Below are 25768 nucleotides of genomic sequence, written 5' to 3'. Positions count from 1 at the left end.
ATTTGGTCTCATTGTTAATACTTGAATGTTCAAATCCCAAACTTTTATTTTACAGAACATGTGTAAAATTGCTAAATACCGATTTTATGTAGATGCTTTTGTTGATCATTATTTCTTCACAACTTAAAACAAGATGTTTCTAGCAACTGTCTGAGATTTTTTTTTTTACTATCTCAAGAGGCTCCCCTTAACCCCAAATTAGTACTTAACTTTTAATTACTGACAAGAGCAATGCCATCTATTTTTAGCACAACTAAATCTAGGTAAATGGATTTTTATTTTTCATTGCAACACTCTATATTTTCATTTAAACTATGATACAGTTGCCCCTTTTCTCTCCTGCTTGGAATGCTGTCTCCCAACACATTTTAAAGAAGAGAACTAATTCAAAAATAACCAACTACATACTTTGCTTATTAATATGAAAGGCTATTTAGAGCAAAAACAAATTTTGTTTTAGAAATGGCCAAGTTTTAAAAAAGCAGCAACTATTTCTGCATTCTCATAAAGTCTTTTAGATGAGCTTGACAATCATCAGCTTTTGAAACGTGAATTCCTATTGCCAGAGTAAAGGTCTCATTTCTATAACACCAAGATACATTGAATTTTTTCCAGCCCTTCTATCCACCCTCTGTCCACTGCCTGGAGAGGCTCCAGGGCAGTCAGTTTGGAACTGAGCGCTGAATGAACCAAAAAAAAAAGTCTTACTGGAAAAGCTATCAAGGATGCTGAAGTCTAAGAAGGCCTACATACCATGCTTTACCACTTTGCATACATATTACCCAGGGAAAGCAATAATGTATACTGAATGATTTGGAAAAATAGCTCCCCCCGCCATTTTTGTTTTCCACATATCCTAGGAGTGTGGGATGCTGAAAAATGTATGTAGGTTGATAAAATTTTGGTACATATTTCTAAAGCTGGGCTATGATAAAAATATTAAAGAAATTTAACAAGAAGGGTGAAAAATTAAATCAAACTTAGAACTCTAATTTAACTTAGTTAAGAGAATTATCTTTGTAGTCTGGAGACCTGGGTTCTAATCTTCTTTTGTTGGTGACATATGCTGCACTGGGATGATAAAGTCACCTTATTTTGAAATGTGAAAATTGTGTAATGAAAAAGGATGAGAACTCTGTTTTTTGAAAAAGGACATTGTATATATTTTACAAATATAATTATTAATGATGGAAAATTTGCAGCCAAACATAATATTTTTATTTGATAGCTTCTTACTTTAAGTAATATAAAATCTAAAGATAACTAAAATAAAGAATTTCTCCAGAAATTTTAAAAGAAATCCTTAAAATGATAATCCAAAAAGTCAAAGTAAAATGAAACTTTTAAAGTACAATCAGAAGGAAACTAAATCATACATTAAAAAAAATGACTTCAACAAAAAACTCTGGGAAAACATGATACCAATTACCAGTAGTAACCAATCAACCATCTTTATCTTCTATATTGGGGGCCACATGTCCGTTTAGAACCATGGCAGGGTCTTCCCTGGTGGCGCAGTGGTTGAGAGTCCGCCTGCCGATGCAGGGTACACGGGTTCGTGCCCCGGTCTGGGAAGATCCCACGTGCCGCGGAGCGGCTGGGCCCGTGAGCCATGGCCGCTGAGCCTGCGCGTCCGGAGCCTGTGCTCCGCAACGGGAGAGGCCACAACAGTGAGAGGCCCGCGTACAGCAAAAAAAAAAAAAAAAAAAAAAAAAAAAAGAACCATGGCAGTACAATGTATCAATTTAATCCTGTTATATATACTTTATGACTCCATAATGAAATGTAAAATAAGACTGAAAAAATTGAAAACATTTTGTAACAAACTGGGGTTGGTTTATTTTAGATTCAATATATATTTAAAAAAACAATCTCTATATATTTTAAAAAACTAGGGACTTCCCTGGTGGTCCAATGGTTAAGACTCCGTGCTCTCAATGCAGGGGGCCCAGGTTTGACCCCTGGTTGGGGAACTAGATCCTGCATGCCACAACTAAGAGATCACGCATGCTGCAACTAAAAAGATCCCGCATGCTGCAATGAATATCTTGCAAGTGGCAATGAATATCCAGCGCGCCGCAAATAAGACCTGGTGCAGCCAAATAAATAAATATTAAAACAAACAAACAAACAAAAAAACACGGGGGAAAAAACCTATATCCATTCCTAAAAGAGTGCCTGAGACATAGGCACAAAATACATTCTTACCAAATAAATATGGCACTGAATTAAACAGGGGAAAGAAAGGAGAAAAAGAAAGGAAGCTAACTTTTGCTGAGCACATATAAGCACTAGAACATTTGTTAATTGTTCCATATGGCTATAATCTTGTTTAATCCACAAAAATATCCTTACAGAGGCAGGCATTGTCCTGATGAGGAAACTGCCATTAGGAAGGTTAGGAAACATGCCTATGGGTCACACAAAGTTAGTAAGTGAATGAATTGAAATTCAAACCTAGATATCTCTGAATTCAAAGCCCATGCATAAATATACTTACACAAAACATTATCATACTATAAATTACTATTTTAAAATGCTGAAAAACAGGCATACGATTAATAGGCAACAGCATTAAGCTAGTGAAAATCAGGATTTTTAAAGAGATACCATTTAATACATAAAAGATATCATACAGCACCATTAAATTACTTCTTCAGACAGAGACTCTTACTAAATATTACCTTTAAGATCCATAGGGATTATAGATTATATAACTACAGTATACTTATACCCTGCTGTGTCACTGGACTGAATTTTCCTTCACATCTTAAAATAGGAAGGCTGAAAATTATAACGGGAAGCGATAGGGGTTACTTTTCTAAGTCTTACTCATGCTCCCTGGCCTGCTTTTCAGTATCTGTTGGAATTTTTATTCCTTTACATTGGGGGGGAAGGGATTATTATAAATTTTAAGAGGTATTTAATAAAACTTTTAATAAAATGTTTTTATATTGTGATCAAAGCTTTACTCCTCCCCCACCACTCAATGGTTTCTAAAAAGCAAAAGGCAGTTTTCCAGTTTTAACAATAAGTATGGTGGGGGAATGATATAACAAAGTTTCCATATAGCAGCAAGCAATGCACTAGGACTTCCTATGCAGAGTTGTAACCACAAAGATTTTAAAATATTGGCCCTTCAAAATTGGAACTTTAGAATTTAGATAAATTCTTTAGTTTGTGAACTGTTAAAAATAACTGATGCTCTGAATTTAATAGAGAAGTTTTAGAAATAATTATATAATTACTATGAGATTTTCTATGTTCCATGGCAATGCCTATCAAACTTTAGCATGCATCAGGTTGACGTGGAGGGTACGTTATGACACAGATTGCAAGGCCCTATCCCAAGAATTTCTGATACTATAGGTCAGGGGTGAGACACAATAATATGTATTTCTAACAATTTCCCATGTGATGCTGTTGCTGCTAGTCTAGGAACCACACTTTGACAACCGGCGCTCTATGGGAAGCTAGGGTAAATCCAACAGACTTGTGTATTGGTAGAGCAGGGCTAGGATTTCTAGTCCAAGACAGTAATTTGAACGTTTGCAACTAAGAGCAATATGATTTTTCTTCTTTCTATTTTCTCAGAGAAGCTAAATGATTGGTATTCTGTAATTATCTCTGTTTCTGTGTTTGTCCGCATTTGGAAAATATACTAAGAAACTTGAACACTATATTACTATGAAGTTGCAACTGCGATATATTTATGTTGCTGTAAGGTTTCTTCCTCCAGAAGAAACTGGAGGAAGAAATAACTCAAACTTTTGATACGTACTCTAAGGATAATAGTTGATACGTACTCTAATGATAATAGTAACACAAGTTAAAGAAAAATGGAAAGTTCTGAGTCATACCAAGAACCCTGGCAAAGTAAAAAATTATCTTTTTGACAAGACAGCATAATGTAAGACAGCAAAGAATATACTGTATTCCGCAAAAACCATCACTTGCTGAGGCACAGAGTACATGAAATAATTCAATACTATTTATTCTTGATCATAATATTATTTTACATTGAACTTAAGTAATGGTTGTTAAATTACTTAGTATGTTAGTTTAAATACATTTTGCTAGAAAGTCATTACGCATATGAAATATTCCTTTGTTTAAAGAAAGAAAATAAATCTTTGGTGAAATTGGTCCTGATTAATCTACTGGATACACAAAGGAAATCAGACTAACTACACTGAGGACACTAAGGAAGTTAAATTCAGGAGCCTTCAAAAATATGGGTTCAGTGGCACCATATACATGAGATTTATTGAAAATGAGCAGTCACAAGGTGACATTTAAATGTCAATATTTCTGAAGCTTTTGATAGTACTTTCACTCAAAATATAGCTTGGTATAACAATATATAGTAACACGGTACATAAAATATGACTATACTGGTATGAAGGAAAGGAAAAGCTGGTAACTCAGATTAGAACATAAGTGAGACTCAACTGAACAGCTTTAATACTGGAGTAAGAAAAGAATTTGGTCAAATAGGAGTTAAAATTATCCACATTCATGACTTTGAAAGGTTCCTACTCCTTCACATAAAGTATCTAAGTTGTTCCTGATGCCATCCTGTCTGGTATCAGCTGTCATGTGAAATGATATAAAAGGAGGCTCCAGTAGACAGATCGTAATCTTGTATCCTATTGCTCACTAGAAGGAACCAAGACTGCTTAAAGATAACAAATGCTTTATTTGGGGGAAGGCGGGAAACAAGATGGATCTAGAAAATCTTTTTGTTCTTGGAATGCAATTTTCAAGTTCTCAGCAGCAATGCTGGGATGGGGAAAGGCTTGCTCAAGAGGAGGGCTCCCACATGGGAAGGGTTTAGGCAGTGACATGCGAGTATGGAACACAACAGATAGAGCCAGTTATAAACTTCTTGAATCTCTAAGAAATCCTTAAGTCCAGAAGGATCCTAAAAAGCAGAGATAACATAAAGGGTGCTGTGAAGAAATCTATACCTATTATGAAAAACTGTCTTTCTTTTGTGACAAAAGGAGAGGATAATCAAGATACAGATTCTATAGAAAGTAAGTCTCTAAGCTGTGTTTGTCATTATGTTATGTTGGAAAATAAAGAAGTGTTTACAAATTGCAAGCACTATGATAAGACAGCAAAATTAATAAACTTATGCTGGTTGCTGTTGATCTGACCTCAAGAATATTGTTTCTATTGTTACTAAACAGTGTCTTCATAAGCAAGATAAACAAGATAAAACAAGATAAAAGCAAATACGAGAAACAAATATCCAATGAGAAATAAAAACCTGCTTACGGTATAACAATTTTGGGTAGAAAGCCCCAATCCTCATAATAGAAGTGGGGACCAAAAAACACAAGAAGATTGAGCTGTGGACACAGGTTGGGGTTTCTGCACAAGCTGGCATCCTTACTACACCTATAGGATGACATACTAAGGCTTTTTTTTACCTTTTGAGCGTAACTTTGGCAGTGGCCCAGCTGAGCCAAGGCACAGTCCAAAAGGACTTGTTAACATCACATTTAATTCTAGCCATATACATATCCATGATATGTCCAGATCATGAGCATATCATATCCTGGAACAAAGTAACTGGTGGCATAACTTTCTTCTTTGCCTAGTGCACCTTTCCCCTTTTTTTTTTTAACAGACTGGTGTTGAGGGTGCTCAATTTGGTTGACCTCTGTGGCATGGGGTTAGAATAACTGGGGTCAACTACTTACTAAGCTCAGAGACCCTCTGGGAAAAGAAGAGCAACCTCAATTACCTGATTACCTGTAGAGCAGTGCTTCTCAAAACTGTAATGTTCTCATAAGCACCTGGGGGTCTTATTAAGATGCAGACTCTAATTCTGGGATGGAGCCTGAAATTCTGCATTTCTCATAAAATCCTAAGTCAGGGGTCCCCAACCCCCGGGCTGCAGACCGGTACTGGTCTGTGACCTGTTAGGAATCAGGCTGCACAGCAGGAGGCGAGTAGCGAGCAAACAAAGGTTCATCTGCCGCTCCCCATGGTTCCCCATGGCTCACATTACCACCTAAACCACCCCCACCCCCCCACACCCCCCCACCCCACCCCCTGGTCTATGGAAAAATTGTCTTCCATGAAACTGGTCCCTGGTGCCAAAAAGGTTGGGGACCACGGTCCTAAGTGATGCCACACTGCTGGCCCATAAACCACACTCTGAATAACAAAACTTTATAGACCCATAGATCATACTTGAAAATTTCAAAAGAAGATACTATGTAATAATAGTACCCTAGGAAAAGCAAGTCATAACAAAAAGAGTAATTATGACTTTGAATAGTATTTGTCAACCAAGAAAACAGAAAAACTTGTGTTACTGAAACCAAATAACAACCAAGAATTTTTCAATCCACATATGCAAGAGGCTCTGCAAACCTCAAGTAGGACACATAAGGAAAGCCACATCAGGGACTTCCCTGGTGGTCCAGTGGTTAAGAATCCACCTTCCGATGCAGGGGATGCAAGTTCGATTTCTGATTGGGGAACTAAGATCCCACATGCTGCGGGGCAACTAAGCCCGCGCACCGCAACTACTGAGCCTGCACACTCTACAGCCCACGTGCCACAACTAGAGAGAAGCCCCCATACCACAATGAAGAGCCTGTGCGCGGCAACGAAAGATCCCGCGTGCTGCGACTAAAGACCCAACGCAGCCAAATAAATATTAAAAAAAAAAAGAAAGCCACATCATAATCAAGCTGCAGAAAATCAAAGACAAAGGGAAAACAATCTTAAAAGCAGTCAGAGAAGAAACATCTTCTTACTCCCAAAGTAACATTGCCCCTACCCTACTCAACCCCACCCCTTCAAATCCATGGGAGCAGCTCAGCCCACTTCATATACACAATGGTTTGTTTTGTACATGCTATAAAAGGAATCCCTCGTCATCTATAGCATCGCTTCAAGAAATTCCTTAAGTCTCTGTCTTCTAATATCCTTCCTTTTCAAGAGGTCACAGCTCTCTACCCTTGGGTTCCATACTTCAGACGGTCTCTCATTTCCCATATTGCCTCAAAGTAGGGCCTAGAGTGCTTTCGGATATTTAACATTAAATTCCCTTTCTCCAGGACTTCCCTGGTGGATCAGTGGTTAAGAATCTGCCTACCAATGCAGGGGACACGGGTTCAAGCCCTGGTCCGGGAAGATCCCACATACTGCGGAGCAACTAAGCCCGTGCGCCACAACTACTGAGCCTGTGCTCTAGAGCCCGCGAGCCACAACTACTGAAGCCCGCACGCCTAGAGCCCGTGCTCCGCAACAAGAGAAGCCCATGCAATGAGAAGAAGACTGCTCGCCGCAACTAGAGAAAGGCTGCGCGCAGTAACGAAAACCCAACACAGCCAAAAATTAAAAAAAAAAAAAAATTCCCTTTCTCCTACTGAAAGATCATGAAGAGGCTAATCACCGTCTGAATCACAGCAGTCTTCAAAGGAGGAATGTGAGCCTACTAGCCAGGGGCTACATCAAATGATCCACTGGAGTGTGGAAGAAAAACATTAGAACTTTTATTTCTATTTATGCTTAAGTTCTCCTTTAAATTTTGTTTCATGTCTATTTTATAATACATATAATTTTAGTATATTAGTATATGCACATAATATATAAATAAACATTTGTTGTCAAAAATTTCTTACTATGGGGCGAAAATGACAATAGAATACTGTCCCTAGGTACTGGGATTTGGGACACAGCAGACAATTGAAAGGACAGGAGGTAGGCAACATTGTTCATCCTTCTTCTGAAATTAATGCAGCCTTCAGATCTTAAAAAGACACTGAGGGTACTCTCAGAATTAAAAAAAAAAAAAAAAAGAAAAACTGAAGGTACCCCTTGAAAAGAGTCAATGAATAATCTTTTCCTCCTCTCCCAACTGAACCAAGCAATAGAACGTTTAGTTGTAGAAAAGTTACACTAATTACAATCGGTAAACTACCTATCGTCACATCATATATATTGCTTACTGTGCATTACGATAATTATACACTCCACTAAAGGCCTGACTGGTTACCTGATTTTAGTATTAAATACAACTTGTAGTTAGACACATGCCATTTTTTTAGGCTGCCCAGGATCTAAACACTATTCCTTTTCTGAAACAGAGTTTTTAACCTCAACAGAAGCTGAAAAATGCCACACAGTATGCTTGCTTTCCCAAACTCTCTTGCAGCTAGGGGCACAGGCACATGATCTAGGTTCCCCCAAGTAGACACATCCTCCCCTAACCTTGAACTGAAAGCAGAATGGAAACAATACATCCCAATTTTCACAGGTAGTGGTGGCAAATGCTCCAGTGCTGGTATAGAGTTATCCATTATCATTCACTGGTGCTAGTGGTGCAAGTTGAGGTATCTGTCCCCAGGTGGCAATGCTTGTGGTGTCTTCACAGGATAAGTTCTGGCACATGATTTTGGGCATTATTCCTGGTTACTTATCCTTCCAGCCTGGTTCTCCAGTCCTCCCAGAGATTTTGTGGGCTACTCATAACCACAGCTGGTTTCTGCTGCTCGTAACTAAGACCCTGACTAACCATACATGCTCAATTTTCATAGTTTATTTCTTCATGTAAATTGGTTATCTATTTGTAACAACACAGTTCTTCAGTGACACTAGCTTTAAAACAAATAAACCAACCTTTCAAGTGTTTATTCTACATCAAAGTACCCAGTTTTGCAAAATAAAGTCTGTATTTTATACTTTAAAAAATTTGTTTTCAATTGAATAAAATCTTTGGCTTACCTAATCAAGATATCTTTAGGAAGTGAAAAATTACTATTTTCCTAAATGAATTTTAGAGTAAAGTAGCAGAGTCTATAGAAGAATTTCTTAAGTGGTAGCTCTTAGGCCAACTGCACCTAGAACTAACAGGTTGCTTGTTAAAAATGCAGCTTAATGGACCCCACCCCAGGTCTCCTGAATCAGACTCTCTAGGGTCTTGACTCAGGAATGTACATGTTTTTAAAATTGCAATGGGGGATTTTATGCACACTGAAGTTTGAGTATGGTCTGTCACTTGATAATAGATGACCAGAAATCACAATGTTATTGATCTAGAAAAAGGATCACATATTTACCAGGCTAAGAGTCTCCTTGGATATCTGAGCCTTACAAAAACTTTTAATTATCAAAGTTATAAATACTGAATATACATGGAAAGCCTACTTCACTGTAAGGAGTTTAAAATTTGTTTTACTTCTTTTATTACCAAATCAAGGTCCTATTTTGAAAATTTTCAAACACCTAAAAATTCTCAATTGCTACTGGTTATATTTTGGGGTACTTACTCTTAGCACATGTATCAATAACATCATCACTCTTATCCTCTATGACACCAATTAAAGAGGGTCTGAATTCCTGACTTTTGACATAAAAGGGAAGTATATTCACTGGTATTATGCTTGAGAATGTTTTGATTGAATCCTACTGTATCATTGAAGTGCCAAGGGTCCTCATTAAACCCAGTCACACACTAGTCAGTTGTCACTCTTTCCTAAACTAAGAAAGAGAATAGGCTCTTCATTTCCTGTTTTTGCCCTCTCATTCACTCACCCTCCCATCCATCCATCCACGCATCCAAACAATAAACACTCAAAGGATATTTGGTATTGTACTAAGTGATGTACAATAAAAAGAAAGTGAGACAGAACCGTCTATGGTGGGAAGAATCCTAAATTGCCCCCAAGATCTCCCACCCTAATCCCTGGGACTGTTAATATGAAATATACACTGATTACATTCCTTATGTGGCAGAAGGGATTTTGCAGATATGATTAAGTAATTACTTACCAACTGACTCTGAATTAAACAAAAGAGAGATAATCTGGCTAGACCCAATCTCATCAAATAAGTCCTCTGGCTGATAGCAGAAGTCAGAGATTCCAAGCAGGACACACCACTGTTGGCTTGAAGGTGGAGGCGGCCATGTTGTAGGAATGTGGATAGCTTCCAGAACCTCAGAGCAGCCCCAAAACAACAACCAGCAAGGAAATGGGGACCTCAATTTTATAACTGCAAGGAACTGAATTCTGCCAATATCTGCATGATCCGGGAAATTCTTCCCCTAAGACTCCAGATAAGAGTTCAGCCTGGCCAACACATTGATTTTGGTCTTGTAAGACCATGAGTAGATAACTCAGCTAAGTCCAGTCTTCTGACCTAAAGAGATGTAAGGTAATAAATGAATGTTGTTTTAAGCTGCTAAGTCTATAATGATTTTTTTATTCAGCAAGAGAAAACTAATATACCTTCTTTAAGAAGCTCCCAATCTAGTATGAAAAAAGACAATATTGTTCATTGTGACAGTAAAAAATATTGTTCTTTGTGAAGCAAGAAAAGTGCCTGACTGGGGAAGGGGGATGGTAAAGAGAGGAGATGGAAAAAGAGAAGGTAAAAAAGAGGAGGTGCTATGAGTAATACACGAGTTAAGAATGAATAAGTAAGCCTAAATAAAGAAGTACATGAAAAAAGTAAATAAACCATAAATATACAATTTTTAACATAAGTATACAGTGAACAACCATATAGGTGATGAATGTAGGTTAAAGAAGAGAGTATTTTCGGGCTTCCCTGGTGGCACAGTGGTTAAGAATCTGCCTGCCAATGCAGGGGACACAGGTTCAAGCCCTGGTCGCGGAAGATCCCACATGCCGCAGAGCAACTAACCCCGTGCGCCACAACTACTGAGCCTGTGCTCTAGGGAGCCCATGAGCCACAACTACTGAGCCCTTGTGCCGCAACTACTGAAGCCCACGTGCCACGACTACTGAAGCCCACGTACCTAGAACCCGTGCTCTGCAACAAGAGAAGCCATCGCAAATGAGAAGCCCGTGTACCACAACGAAGAGTAGCCCCCGTTAGCTGCAACTAGAGAAAAGCCCTCATGCAGCAACAAAAACCCAATGCAGCCAAAAATAAATTTATAATAAAAAAAAGCAACAAGTAAATGGCATAGAAAAAATAATGTTATAAAGGAAAAAAAAAAGAATATTTTCAGTACTTCAGAAATACACGCACCTTTAACCCACTGCCTCCTTTCCTCTAACGTTTTCCCTTTCACCTACAAGTAACCATTATCCTAACTTTTATGGCAATCATTTCCTTGCGCTTTTAGTTTTAGCACTTATGAATGATTATGCTTGTTTTTGAACTTTATTTAAATATCTTTGTGCTGCATATATAGTGTCATATACTTCACTTGCTCAACATGTTTCCAAGGTTCATCTATGTAATTACATGCAGTTGTAGCTTATTCATTTTCACTGCTGTGAAATCACATAAATATACCATAACTGATTTACCCATTCGATTGATGATCATTTGGGTTGTTTCTATTTTGTCAAATACGAACAATGTTATGAACATTCTTATACATATGTCCTGGTGTACTTCTACAAGTTTCTCTGGGGTATGTACCTCAGAGCCTGGAATTTCTGGCTTACAAAGTATGTGTATTTTCAACTTTACTAAGTATGTTTCAACTCCCACTGGCACTGTATGAGTGCCCCCAATTCTCTATAGTCGGCCCTCAGTAACTGTGGGTTCTGCATCTGCAGATTCAACCAACCTCGGATTGAAAATATTTGGGGAAAAAATTCCAGAAAGTTCCAAAAAGCAAAACTTGAATCTGCTATGCACCAGCGACTATTTACACAGCATTTACATTGTATTAAATCTTACAAGTAACCTAGAGATGAATTAAAGTATATGGGAGAACGTGCATAGGTTATATACAAATACTATGCCCTCTTTATATAAGAGACTTGAGCATCCGTAGATTTTGGTATCTGTGGAGGGTCCTGGAACCATTCCCCTGAGGATACTGAGGGACAACTCTACTTTCTTTCTAGTACTTGGTACTGTCAATCTGTGAGAAGTACCTCAGTTTGGTTTTATTTTCCATTCCCTTGATTACTAATGAGATTGAGCAGGTTTTCACATATTTATCGGTCATTTGTAGTTCCTCTTTAGTGAAGTACCAGTTGAAGTGTTTTCTCAGTTTTCTATTGTGTTATCTTCTTGTTTGTAGAAATTCTATACATATTCTGGATAGCATTTGTTTTTTGTATTTATTAGAAATCTCTTACTCTGTGGCTTATATTTTCACTCTCTATAATTGTAGGTCATTTTTAAAAACCCGTTTTTAATGAAAAAACTCAATTACCTAGTTTTTGTAAGAAATATGTTTAACCAGTTAAAATCCTTGGTTTAACATTTCCTTCAAATAATAAAAATCTACAAATTTACAGGAGCAAGGGAGAAAGTTAAAAGTAAGGAAATGCCTTAAATTTTTAGGACTGGTTTTATGATTCTAAAATTAGTAGCATTGCATTTGATATCACTGGCTACTTTAGGAACTCAAAATAATGTTCCTTTTGTGAATTACCATATTAACCATATATTTTCTTCCGAGCTTCAGTGGAATAACTGCTTCATAAATGAACTGAAAAAATAATGAACACGTATGTTACTACTTAAAAGTCCTATTTCACGTTATAATATGCGATAATATTAATCATCTAGCCCCCAAATACAGCCACGGTAAAAGGAAATGAACCCCAGGAAACAAATCCTTGGCCCCAACACTGCTGCCATTCTTCTAGTCTCAACATTTATTTTGTGATGATCTATAACACATCTTCTCACCCCTCCTAAAGGCACCATCCTACTATTTACCCTTCCTATTTAAAAAACAATGCCAGTACAGTTGAGGTCAGATTTTTCCCCAAAGATAAATTTAAATCTTATTTCAGATGGCTTTATACCCAACAGCCATGATCTTCCCCATGGTCTCTGCTTCTCTTTATAAAACATGTGTCTGTTGCAGGAGGGGAGGGGAGTGGGGGTGGGGAAGGACACAAGTAATCTTTTTAAGTCTCTTCCATTGTGTCAGTACAATATAAAAATTGTGCTGTTCCTCAAGCAGAAGAGAAAGGAAGAAGCATGTGGATGAGACTATATTAGAGCTTTAGGATTTCTCATTCCAAACAGGAGGTAAAGCTATAAGAGGGGAGTTATAAATGTTGTTTCCTGAGATGTGTTCTTAGCATCCCACATTGCAATTCAATATGCGTATTTCCACAGAAACCTTGTTATAAAGAGTAGTAGTATATACAATATTATATCTATACTTGTGGAACTAGCATACTGGGGGTGGTGGGGGGAGAGGTGGATTACAGAAAGCAACAGAATAACATTATAGAAACTTATTTGGTTTGGTCTTCCTTAATGGTGGGTAATTTGAAGCCACAGATTTGTATTAAAACAAGCATGAACATATAATATAGGGTAGAATTCTTAATAAAATTCCAAGCCTTCAAATTTCAAGTTCCCTATTAAGGCAACTTCAAGTTCTATACCCCAGATCTTCTCTGAGATTAGAGGTACTTCAATAAAAATTTGTGTCATTAACACACACTCTTCATAGACAGAGAGAGAGAGAGAGAGAGAGAGAGAGAGAGAGAGAGAGAGAGAGAGAGAGAGAGAGAGACATGTGGGAGATCACGGTTTTTAGGTATAAAGAGGTATGAAATGTGAGTTAAGCTGACTTTCGTGTTTAGAAAAAAATTACTTTTTTTGTGGGTGGCCTATAAACCTAGTTGAATTACATACAATATGCAACACTGTTTCTATGAGTAACTGCTTTTGTAATTTTGTTTGTAAATTATGTTTACTTAACATTTTAAAAGTTGCATATAATTTGTTAGAACAATTTCACTTCTAGGAATTTATCCAATAAGAGATAATAATGAGAGATATAAGCAAAGAGTTATATATATAAAGTGTTCATAGTATTATTTATAACAATAAAAAATTAGAAATAGTCTAAATGCCCAATAAAAGGGATCTGGTTAAGTACAAAGATACAATTAAATACTCTGCAACCATTACAATTCTATGATAAGAAAATGTTAATAGATATGACATAATATTTCTAATATACTATGAAGTGGAAATAAGCAAACCACAAAAAGCTGATACCAGGTTTTTCAATATATACATACATGCATTAAAAAAAAAACTTGGAAGAATATGTCAAAATGTTCACAGTGATTTATCTATGCAGTAGTATTATTCCTTTTTTCCTTTCTCTACCTTGTGTATTTTGTTTTTCTAAATTCTCTATAATAAATATGTGTTACTCTTACAATTACAAAGGAATTCAAATTAAATATACAGGAGTTTATATACTTGCACAAAGAGCTTCTGATTGTTTGTCATCAGCTCGTTCTATGACAAAAGGACATAGAAAAAAATAGAATAAATATTTTCCCCTTGTATTTATATACTACTTTTTTATTGTAGTAAAAATTACACTCCTCAAGATGCACTGAATACAGAACAAGGAGATATTATCTCTCATCTATCAGACGGACACAGATCAAGAATAAAATCAGTGGGTGCAAAGTAAAGACAACTCATGTACTACTGGTATAAATCTAAGCTGAACAACCCTTTTGGAAGCACAATTTTACAATCTGTATTAAAAAAACCCTAAAACTATGCATCTTTTAACCAATCAGTTATATTTCTAGGAATTTATCCTAAGGAAATAATTAAACAAGTCTGCAAAGACATACGCACTAAGTTACTCTCAGCAATATCATTTGTAATGGTGAGAGTCGAAACAATCCCGAAGTGTGTCACGAGGGTCAATTAAAAGACAGTATATCTATAGTGGACTACTATTAAAAATTATGCTACAGGGGGCTTCCCTGGTGGCGCAGTGGTTGGGAGTCCGCCTGCCGATGCAGGGGACACGGGTTCGTGCCCCGGTCTGGGAAGATCCCACATGCCGCGGAGCGGCTGGGCCCGTGAGCCATGGCTGCTAAGCCTGCGCGTCCGAAGCCTGTGCTCCGCAACGGGGGACGCCACAACAGTGAGAGGCCCGCGTACAGCAAAAAAAAAAAAAAAAAAATTATGCTACAGATCTATATTTTCTGATATTGTATCTCATGTAGTGAAAAAATATTAGATGATAAAACAGCCTTTGTATGATCCCATTTTTAGTTTTTAAAAAGTGAGAATGTGTGTGTGTGTGTGTATATATATATATATATATATTTTTTTTTTTTTTTTTTTTTTTTTTTTTTTTGGCTGTACGCGGGCCTCTCACTGTTGTGGCCTCTCCCGTTGCGGAGCACAGGCTCCGGACGCGCAGGCTCAGCGGCCATGGCTCATGGGCCCAGCCGCTCCGCGGCATGTGAGATCTTCCCGGACCGGGGCACAAACCCGTGGTCCCCTGCATTGGCAGGTGGACTCTCAACCACTGCGCCACCAGGGAAGCCCCGAGAATGTATATTTCATGAAGAAAAAGTTTGAAGACTTCAAACCAGGCTTCATTACCAGTTGTCTCTGGTAAGTGGAATTACAAATGATCTTTAGTGTCTTCTTTATAACTTTCTGTACTACAATGAGCATGTACAACTCTTAATATCGGAAGGAATGATTTTTAAGTATACTAAATTGAAAGTCTGATTAATCAAATAAAATTAGCTTTGGTGTTTTCTACTCTTTTCTTATTGCTAAGGCTCTTAGAAGCTTCCTGATTTGAACACATAATACTCAGTGGATGATAAATGTGTCAGATATATAGTTAATGCCCCTATTAACAAAGATGACATGCTTTAACAGCAGCCTTTAACAAGATATTTCTAAAAGAAAAAATTATATATCCCCTCCCAGCCCTGAGATGCTAGCAAAGATCTTGTAATTATGATTGAGCCCCCATTTGCTGCTACCTCCTCCCTTTGCCTCTGGCCTTCTCAAACATATTTAGGTGTTTTCATTTCTAGTGACCATGGTGGCTTATTGTATTCACGGATATAGAAAGACACTGCCCAAAGAAGTATGACTTATAAAAATAAATAATGCAGAAGAAAATTTCAATTCTATTCAGGGCAGTATGCCCCAACATCACTGTCCAATATAACTTTCTGTGATGAAAAAATTCTATTATTTGTGCTGTCCAACATACCAGACAATAGGTCTGTCTAATGTGCTGTCCAATATGACACATGTGGCTACTAAGCACCTGAAATGTGGCTAGTACAACTAAGGAACCAAATTTTTTTTTAATTTTTAAAAATTTATTTTATTTATTTATTTTTGGCTACGTTGGGTCTTCATTGTTGCGCACAGGCTTTCTCTAGTTGCGGTGAGCAGGGGCTATTCTTCGTTGCGGTGCGCGGGCTTCTCATTGCGGTGGCTTCTCATTGCAGAGCGTGGGCTCTAGGTGCGTGGGCTTCAGTGGTTGTAGCACACGGGCTTAGTTGCCCTGCGGCATGTGGGATCTTCCTGGACCAGGGCCTGATCCCATGTCTCCTGCATTGGCAGCCAGATTCTTAACCACTGCGCCACCAGGGAAGCCCAGGAACAAAATTTTTAAATTTTAACTTATTTTAATTTTAATAACCACTTACGGCTAGTAGCTACCATATTGGACAGCACTGTTGTAGAAAAATTCACAGTACATATACTGTGGTTGATACAAAATATACATAAATAAGGATCCAAGAAAAATATGATTTCCACTTAAGACCTGGCATTCCAGTACATATTTCCAAGACTAACAAAACCATAATTTTGTGGTTTACAGATTGCTTTTTTGAAAAATTAAATGGCCTTCAGGCACTCCTCATTCTTCTTTACATGGGAAATAAGTACCCAGTTCTTTTTTTCTGCCCCCACCCCCACCCCCCGCAATTCTTTAAAGCCTTAACGCTCACGGCTTCAATAAGACTGTGTTACCCTGGCTCACCCACTACATCTCAATTTGTTTCCTTTTTTTGTGTAATCTTAGTCTTCCCCGTCTGCCATCAACCACAGGCTTTTTCCCAAAGCTGAATCCTTGGTTCCTTGTTTTCGATCTTCCATTCAGAAAAGATTTCTTACACCTTCGACTATGACCCTATTTGCCTTCTGTAAAACAGCACCACTTCACTACATATAATCTTAAACAAAGTCTTAATCTTTGAGACTGCTTCTCATCTGTAAAATAACTTAAGATGGTTACTACGGTTCCTTTGGCTTTAGGATTCTCCTAATTCTAGTACAGGCCTGGTTACAAAACTTTGTTTATGGTTTTTTCTCAGGCTGATTCCTCTTCTTGCCTTTTTAAATGCTGGTGTACCCCATGGTTATCAGTGACCCTCTTTCTCCAAGAATCAGATAAACTCTTCATTATGACTGTCTCAAATTTATGCTATAGTTCTAACTTCACTCTTAAAAGTTCCAGATTTACATTTCTATTTGCTGCTAAAGATTAACTAGATGCGCTACCAGACACTTAAAGGTATCAGGCAAACTAAAGAAACTGTGTAGCAAACTTCTTTGTCAGTGGCTTAGTTATCAAAAACAGAAGTTTCAGGATCAGATGTATCTGAATTTGAATCCCAGTTCTGTCATTTATTAGCTGTGTAACCTTGATCAGATTAATCTCAAGTCTACATTTTTTCATATGTAAAATGGGGTTAAAACTAGTACTTACAACTCATGGTTGTTGTATGTGCATTTTATATATACAGCTTAGTACAATACCTGAAATATGCTAACAGCTCAATAAATGTTCACTATTATTATTATCAGTAGCATTACCACCTTCCTAGTCCTACAGGTTTAATAGCTCAGTCAACTTGATGCATTGTCTCTTTAAAAAAAATAAATTCAGTCAGCATTTGTACACTTTTATTTTCCAATGTGATCTCTGTTTTTCATTCCTGGATTGTTATTGCAGCCGGCCAAACAAATTACTAGATTTTTAATGCTTACAGGTTAGAGTCTCTTCTTGTTTTTGTTTCCACTGTATCATCTAGCATAATGCCTTACACATAAAGTTTTGCTATTATTAGACAATTCAAATAATCTTTACATCTATTTATTCTATTTCATTAGATCCCTTAAGTTCTTTGAGGACAGAGAGTGTCTTGGTCCTCTTTGTATATCTACACCTGAAAATCCCTTAGTCAATAAATGTTTGTTGAATGAATGACTGTTGACTACTCTCCCTCTCTCCAAACCTATCATCAATCTAGCTGCCTCAAATGCAAAAGGTAGCTCTCATATTCTCTAATCCAACCATTTATTCTGATCAAGCTGCCCTCCCCACAACTTCATCAAGAGCAGTCTCACTGTATCAGTCAGGACTCCTATTTTGTTTCAAAAAATCTACTCAGAATAAGCAATAAAAGAAATTTATTAGCTTGCATAATTTGAAAGTCCAAGGATACCGCTAACTTAAGGCCTGGCTATTGATCCAAAAGTTCAAAGGTTACCATCAGAACTTGGCCTCACTCTTTCCATCTTTTGGCTCTGCTTTCAATTTATTGGCAAGCTCCAGGTTCACATTCTATTCTCTCAGCAACCCCAGAGTTCAAAGCATGCCTCTTTCTCAATAGTTCCAATAAAAAATTAACTCTCTTATGTGCTGACAGGAAAATGTGCCTATCTCTGAACCATCACTGTTGCCAGAGGGATGGACTACATTGACTGGCTAACCCTGAATTATGTGCACACCCTTGTGTCGGGGTGGGACCCATTCCACTGCCTGGAATGGCCTTCCTTCTCATTTCTGCCTCCCCAAATCCAAGCTACAACCTTTCTGCCCCCAGAAGTCTTTCATGATTTCTTTTAAGATTTTCCTTGTTCACTGGATCAAGTAACTCATTCCCAAATAAATATTTCCCTTTTTCTAAAGATCTACCTTTTATTTATTATTTATTTATTTATTTATTTTTGCGGTACGCGGGCCTCTCACTGTTGTGGCCTCTCCCGTTGCGGAGCACAGGCTCCAGATGCACAGGCTCAGCGGCCATGGCTCATGGGCCCAGCCGCTCCGCGGCATGTGGGATCTTTCCGGACCGGGGCACGAACCCGTGTCCCCTGCATCGGCAGGCGGACTCTCAACCACTGCGCCACCAGGGAAGCCCAAGATCTACCTTTTAAAACAAACAGGAGGGGAAAACCTCAAAAAAATGCTGCATGATGAATTCTAATCATGTCAAGTTATAAATGGTATGGGTAATATGTGCTGTTTCTTAAAATGTAAGGACAGCAGCTCTACCAGATACATTCTATACATTAGGAAAGAACAGATATATTATTATATATCTGGCAAGTTTAATATAACATTCAAATAATTTTTTTGGCTTTAAATTTTCTATAGGGCCCAAACAAAACATTTTAGCTAACAAAAGTTGGGTCTGAATTCAAAGTACCCTGTGTAACAGGTAGTCTATGGTTTTGGAGTTACCTCAAACAGGATTTCAGTTAGGCTCAAATCCCGGCTAACAACACCTTCCTTGGCCTTTAGCTACAGGTCTTTGAGCAAATTATCTTTCTCTCCCAACCTTGGTTTCACTATCTGTAAAAACAGGAATGGTAATATCTATCTGTATGTAAAAAGGCTGTGCGGCATAGTGGAGAGAAAAGAGTAAGATGGAACCGGGCTGAAATTCTACCACTAATATTATTTATATGATTCTCTCTGAGTGACTCATCTGTAAATTCTGAGTGATTCCTCATGTGTAAATGAGGGATAATAATATTTAAATGCTTAATGGTTGTTAAGCATTTAACAAGGCAATGTATTTTAAACACCTACCAATGAATAGTAAACAGTGAAAACTCAATCAATGATGTTATCCACATCAAATCACCTCTTTAAAATAATTCAGAGAATATTTCAGTATTTTTGTACTCACCAAGGTCTGCCAAAAATTTCTTACACTTAATAAGTGATATTTCTAACATGCTAGAAATGAATCTAGTCTAATAGGTTATAAAGTACCTTGTAATCTTTTTCTTCCCCTCTACACTTTTTCTGGCCAGATAAAATGTCAGCCAACAAAAAATTTGGTTTATAAAGAAACTATTAAAGTAATAAAAATAAGTGTGGATAATAACAAATTAAAAATTCAGGGCATAGTAAGGAAAAAATTCATTGAGATTACTTATTATTCTTCATAAATGCCTTTGGGTTTTGTTAGTTAAAAAAATATTTCTTAAAGGCGAAACACACTGGTCCTAGAACTATTTAAAAGCAGGTAAGATAGTGAGCCAGATAAACTCCTGTGATCAACGTATTCTTTAACTCCACGCTTAATGTACTAATACTGAAATGATTCATGCCCATATGAAATCACTATGCTATCCATCTCCTGAACAGTCATATGCCATATAGCCATCTCCTGAACAGAATCGCGAAATCTGGGGTATGAATGACAATTTTAGATGTTGTCTCTCAGAATACATGCAAAAGCCAAGTGGCTGCTCATATTTACATCAGCAAGAAAATTTAATCGTAATGTCGTTCACTAAAAAATACAAACTATATTCAGTACAACTGTTTCCAAAAAGATTAAACAAATAGGTATTTGATTCCTTCCATTTTACACTAGAGCAAAAGTTTCTTTGGAAAGAATAGTTTCTTGAAGTAGTGTAACAGTTTTGCTTATCTTTCTAAAATAAGTGAATCATATGTAATACTTAGCAATCTTTAATGAGTGCACAAACATAGGAGAAGTTAACACCTTAGGAAAGGTATATGAAAATAATTACATCATACCACACTATATATAAGGGGATTGACTGTTTTTAATCTACTCCCCGAGAAAGCTATATTTTAAACACAAGAGAAACATATTATGTTGAACACCTCAGTAACCAGACATTGTTCTCTACAACTAAGAAAACCAAATACTACCTAATTTATTTTCTTTTCTGTGTTAAAAAAATATGTATAAGGCAAACTGATGTTTGTTTTTAAAAAGCATTAAATACAGATACGGTAGGCAACCTATGCATCTTTTCTAAACAGTTTTCTTCCTTCAACTTTTTTTAAGGGGGCCTGAGGAAAGAGGAAAGGAGTGAGAGTCTGAAGGTGGGCTCTCGTTATTTTTGCAAGTACATTTGGTAAGTCACCTAGACGAAGGGGAGAAAGAAAAGTTAAAGCGTTCGGGTTCACACTAAAAACAACAACTCTTGAAAAAAAACGCCTATGCGGGAGTCATGCTTTCCTGACAATGCAGCGACCAACGCGACTCCGATTAAGAGCGTGCTACAAACCTAAATCTTAGTAAAGTCAATTTGGCATCCCCAATACGAAAGGGCCTGCAAAAACCGGGGCGGAGCAAGGGTCTACCTCAGCAGCGGCACAAGTTAATTTTCTAAGAGAGTAAAACACTCCCCATCAGTCCCCTATGGCCCTCTTTCTCAAGAGATGCTGCTGTCCGCCTCGCCCCAGGCTCGGGGTCTGGCCCGCAGGCCCCAGGGCTGGGTGGGTTGGGGCAGTCGGCTTCTCCCCGGTACCTGGGTCCAGACCAGGAGTAATGGGACCAGTTAACGTAACGACCCGCGATTCTCCGCATCGGCTGCGGCGGCCTCCGACCGCGCCCCGGGCCTCCTGTTGGCAGGGATACCCCCCACCCCACTCACCCGCCCGGGTGGTGTCCGTCAGGTCGTGGTTGGCCGCTCCCCGGGGAAACTCCCTCAGTTTCCGGCCGCTCAGGCTCAGCACCCCGGTTACCGCCGCCTCCTCCAGCGCTCGGTCGAGGGAGCGGCTCCATGAGCCCGGGCCAGGACCTGGGCCTGCCCCGGAGTTCGGGCCGCAGTTAACAACGGAGAGGTTACCTCCCGACGCTACTGGGCCAGAGTACTCTGCAGCAGTAGCCACAGCGACCAAGCCCGCGGCCGCCATTTCCCAGCCGACAACTCTCCGGCCCGCCGGCTCAGCGCATGCGCGGCCAGATGATGGGTGGGCGGGGAAAGGGGCTTACAGACCCCGGACGGGTCCCTTGATGGGCAGGGCTTCAGTGCAGCCCCGCACATCCAGGCGCTGGCCTCCGCCCACGTGAGGTTTCCAAGGGAAATTAAAACGGAACTCACAAATCTGGAGCAGCTCCCTACTCTAGGCTCCCAGCAGCCTTTCTAACATGCCTCAACAAAAAATCTTCCAGACAACGCTTCTCACCAGAATTTCTCTACCTTCCTTCCTCAACACTGGAGGATTAAATATTAAGGCTTAACACCGTTGCTGCCAGAAACTTTGGCAGTGAGAGGAGAAACGTTCGACTTCTGTCATTCTATAAGCCAAATGATCCTAATGGAGACTTGTGGATTTATTAACTATTATTGCCTGAGGGAAAAAGAAGTGTTAACCTGGCTCCCAAACTTCATAATTCTCATTGAAAGGGTTGTATAAACCTTCTTCCTTGTACAAAATAGCTTCTTAAGGAAAATAAAACAAACACCCTAAATAGTACCTGTTCTTTAAGCAAAATTTTGTTGAACAAAGCTGGGTGAACGGCATTGAAGTCTAAAATTTTAGTTTGGAACCAAAATTAAGGAAGAGAAAATGATCTGATCATAATCTACATGTGGGAAATATAGAACTGAAGAGTTTTTTTTTTTAATCATTCAGTTACTGAAAAAGTAGAAAATACCACTCCATTTGATTAAAAAATTAAAAAAAAAATTTTGCCCACGCCACGTGGCTTGCAGGATTTTAGCTCCTCGATCAGGGATTGAACCCGCACCCTCTGCAGTGAAACAGTGGAGTCCTAACCACTGGACCACCAGGGAATTCCCACCACTTCATTTTAAACCAATTAGACCTTACATATACTGCAACCAGTCTTCAGCATATTCTTGTTTCTTTCACACATTTAAGCCATTCCTGCTAAATGATGTAAATTTCCCCTACAATCAACTAGTATTTTCTGTGGGAAATAGACTGTCAGTTTTTCCTAGATTATTATGTAATTATGAAATCCAGACAAATAAGCCAATTAGAGATTAAAACCACAAAAAGGGCTAAGTTGAAGTGGTGGGTATTAGCCATCAGAATTCAGAGAAAAGCAATCTTGTACGTCGAATGAGGTTTTGAAACAAACCTGAAGAAAGGCTGGAAGGTGAGAGCAATACTCTAAATTTAAAGGAATATCAGCATGAACACATCCAGGTATGATTTATAATGGTTCTTGTGGAGAACACTGCCACAGGCCAAAAAAGTTCATGTCAGAGAGTGAAAGAAAATAAGGTTAGAGAGATCCTGTCCATTATTCAAGGTCGGGCTCTTCAATGAAACCTTGATTAGCACTTACCCAACTCCTACATGGAAAAGATTGTAAAAATGTTTAATCTCGGTGCCAAAGCTGATTAGTATTGGTTACTCGGAGAGTTGTTCTGTGAAATTTTTTTTTAATTAATTAATTTTTGGCTGCGTTGGGTCTTTGTTGCTGTGAGTGGGCTTTCTCTAGTTGTGGCGAGCAGGGGCTACTCTTTGTTGCCATGTGCGGGCTTCTCATTGCGGTGGCTTCTCTTGTTGTGGAGCACAGGCTCTAGGCGCATGGGCTTCAGTAGTTGTGGCATGCGGGCTCAGCAGTTGTGGCTCACGTGCTCTAGAGCACAGGTCTCAGTAGTTGTGGCGCACAGGCTTAGTTGCTCCGCGGCATGTGAGATCTTCCGGATCAGGGCTCAAACCCGTGTCCCCTGCATTGGCGGGCAGATTCTTAACCACGGCGCCACCAGGGAAGCCCTGTTCTGTGAATTCTTGATACTCTGCTCTAGTTTCCTCATCGACAAGTTCCTCCTTCAATGTCTCTTATGAACATGGTCATCCCTGGCAAGTAACATTTATCCAATGCATGAGTTGGTTTCTGTTATTCTGGACTCCTAAAATTGTTCTTTTACTCTTAGAAAGACTTTAGGCTATTTAAAGAGCAGGTCCTCATTTTATATTTTTTTTAGAGCTATTTCAACCACAATAATTAAAAGCATAACCATATATTCCATATTAATGTTACAATGCTATAGAAAGTTGCCAGATATTTAAAATACACAGATGTCATCTATATTTGACTACCTATTACCTTCCACATTTACACCAAATTCTTCTGACAAATTCTCTATAATATGGCCTCATTCTTCCTATCTACCTGCACATCTCATTATAATTACAACATACCATGCTAATCCTGGTCTCTGAACTTCTGACCAAGTTTACAGACTTTTGTCACTTTGTCTAGCCAATTAGATTTTAAGGTCCTTAATATGTTTAACTCTATATAATTACCTTCCATATCCTAGACTGAGTGTATCAATAGGAGTTTATGTGCTAATACAGCAGAGGAGGTTAGGAGAAAAAAGAATTACAATTTTTGAGAACAGGGTCTCATTAAGGCCAAAATATCTGTAGACATTAAGTGTGTAGATATTTGAAGGCCAAAACAGAGGCCTGTGGATACAAGAAAAATGAAGATGCTATATATATACTATTATTAATATATGAGAAATAGTCCTACATAAAGGCTGGAAGAAAAGATAGATCAAGAAGTTAATTTTGAGCCTTCTAAGGATTTGTAGTTTCATCTACAAAGTAAAGGTAGAATATGAGGGAATTCTCATCCTACTCCCTCAATATTCTACATAAAGCAAGGGACAAGATCATCTTGTGAGAATGAGGTAAAGGAAATGGAGTCATTGTAGGGCATTCACCAGAGTCTAGTGATGAATAAAAGAAGTGATGAGAAACAGCTGCAAAAGGGCTGTGAGGGGGTTTCCCTGGTGGCGCAGTGGTTGAGAGTCCGCCTGCCGATGCAGGGGACACGGGTTCGTGCCCCGGTCCGGGAAGATCCCACATGCCGCAGAGCGGCTGGGCCCATGAGCCATGGCCACTGAGCCTGCGCGTCCGGAGCCTGTACTCTGCAACGGGAGAGGCCACAACAGTGAGAGGCCCGCGTACCGCAAAAAAAAAAAAAGGGCTGTGAGCAAAAGGGATACAAGGATTTATAACTTATTCCACTACTGCTCTGTGGTCTGGAAGCAGGAGATGAAAAAATAGGCAATGGGGGTTACTGAATGTTAGGAATAATATAGAGAACTTCCCTGCTTCTTCTTGTGTATTTTACAGGCTGAAAGTTTACTCATTGAACACTAGGGACAAGAGTTTCACTCCAATCTCAGTAACTCTCTCCAGCTCTGCATCTCCCATCATGCAGAAATAAAGTCCTTTCCATACCTTCACTCACTAGAAATATATTATGGCTACTCCTTTAAGGTCTCACTTTATAAACTCAAAGCAGTAGGATTAAAATCTTGGTCAATCCCATTCTCTTCAAATATAAAGCACAGAAACTGGTTTGTTGAATATATTCAATAAATGTTTGGTCTTACCCTTTCTGAGTCCTTTAATAAGAATCACTAATAGTTGACTTTTTAAAACTTTATACAAGAAAATTTAGACAATGTGATTTTCTTCTTAGAGGAAAACAGAAGTGGAAGTAGAAATTAAACACATACACACTAGGGAAACAGTTTTCCTATTCATCTTTAAACAATAGTAAACCTCATCCAAATACATTGAGAAAAAGGAATTTCAGTTCCAGAATGGTATCACATTTCCTTGTTTTATCAAGCTTTTAGCTGAATAGATTTCAGATAGAAAGTAAACTGTAATGGCAGGGAAAAAAAGAAACATTCGAAGCCAACAATTTATAAACAAATCTTTAAATCCCTATTAATGGTCTGCAATAATCCAAAATTCTTGTTGTAAATGCTTTGGGTTTTTTGTTATCATTTCTAGAAAGGGGCTAACTCCAAACTGATTATGCAAAAAGAACCTGATTTTAAGGAAAGCTTAAATCACATGCTTCATTTTTTTTACAGTGGCAAAAAACAAGTAATCATGTAATTCTGATGAAACTTTGAAGGTAGACTGATCATAAATAAAGGAATCATTTTCTGCTCTAATACTGCCTGCATT

General features: G+C 38.4%; 1 protein-coding gene across 13 annotated transcripts in view; it reads right to left on the bottom strand.

The window, feature by feature from the left end:
* LRCH3 (leucine rich repeats and calponin homology domain containing 3) overlaps positions 1-22078 on the bottom strand; it is a 116556-nt gene extending 94478 nt beyond the window's left edge. For 2 of the 13 annotated variants that reach the window (XM_033403835.2, XM_033403838.2), the window contains exon 1: positions 21442-21838. In XM_033403835.2, the coding sequence (XP_033259726.1) occupies positions 21442-21703 (262 nt within the window). In that variant the 5' untranslated portion in view covers positions 21704-21838. Of the gene's footprint in view, positions 1-21441 lie in introns of all 13 variants that reach the window. The other 11 variants (XM_049710337.1, XM_049710338.1, XM_033403834.2 and 8 more) reach the window with 11 other exon arrangements.
* Positions 22079-25768: the final 3690 nt, after the last annotated feature.

This window comes from Orcinus orca, chromosome 5 (assembly GCF_937001465.1).
Source record: "Orcinus orca chromosome 5, mOrcOrc1.1, whole genome shotgun sequence".
In the NCBI taxonomy this organism is placed as follows: Eukaryota; Metazoa; Chordata; class Mammalia; order Artiodactyla; family Delphinidae; genus Orcinus; species Orcinus orca.
The sequence above is the reverse complement of the archived record's forward strand: the minus strand, read 5'-3'. Positions and strand labels throughout refer to the sequence as shown.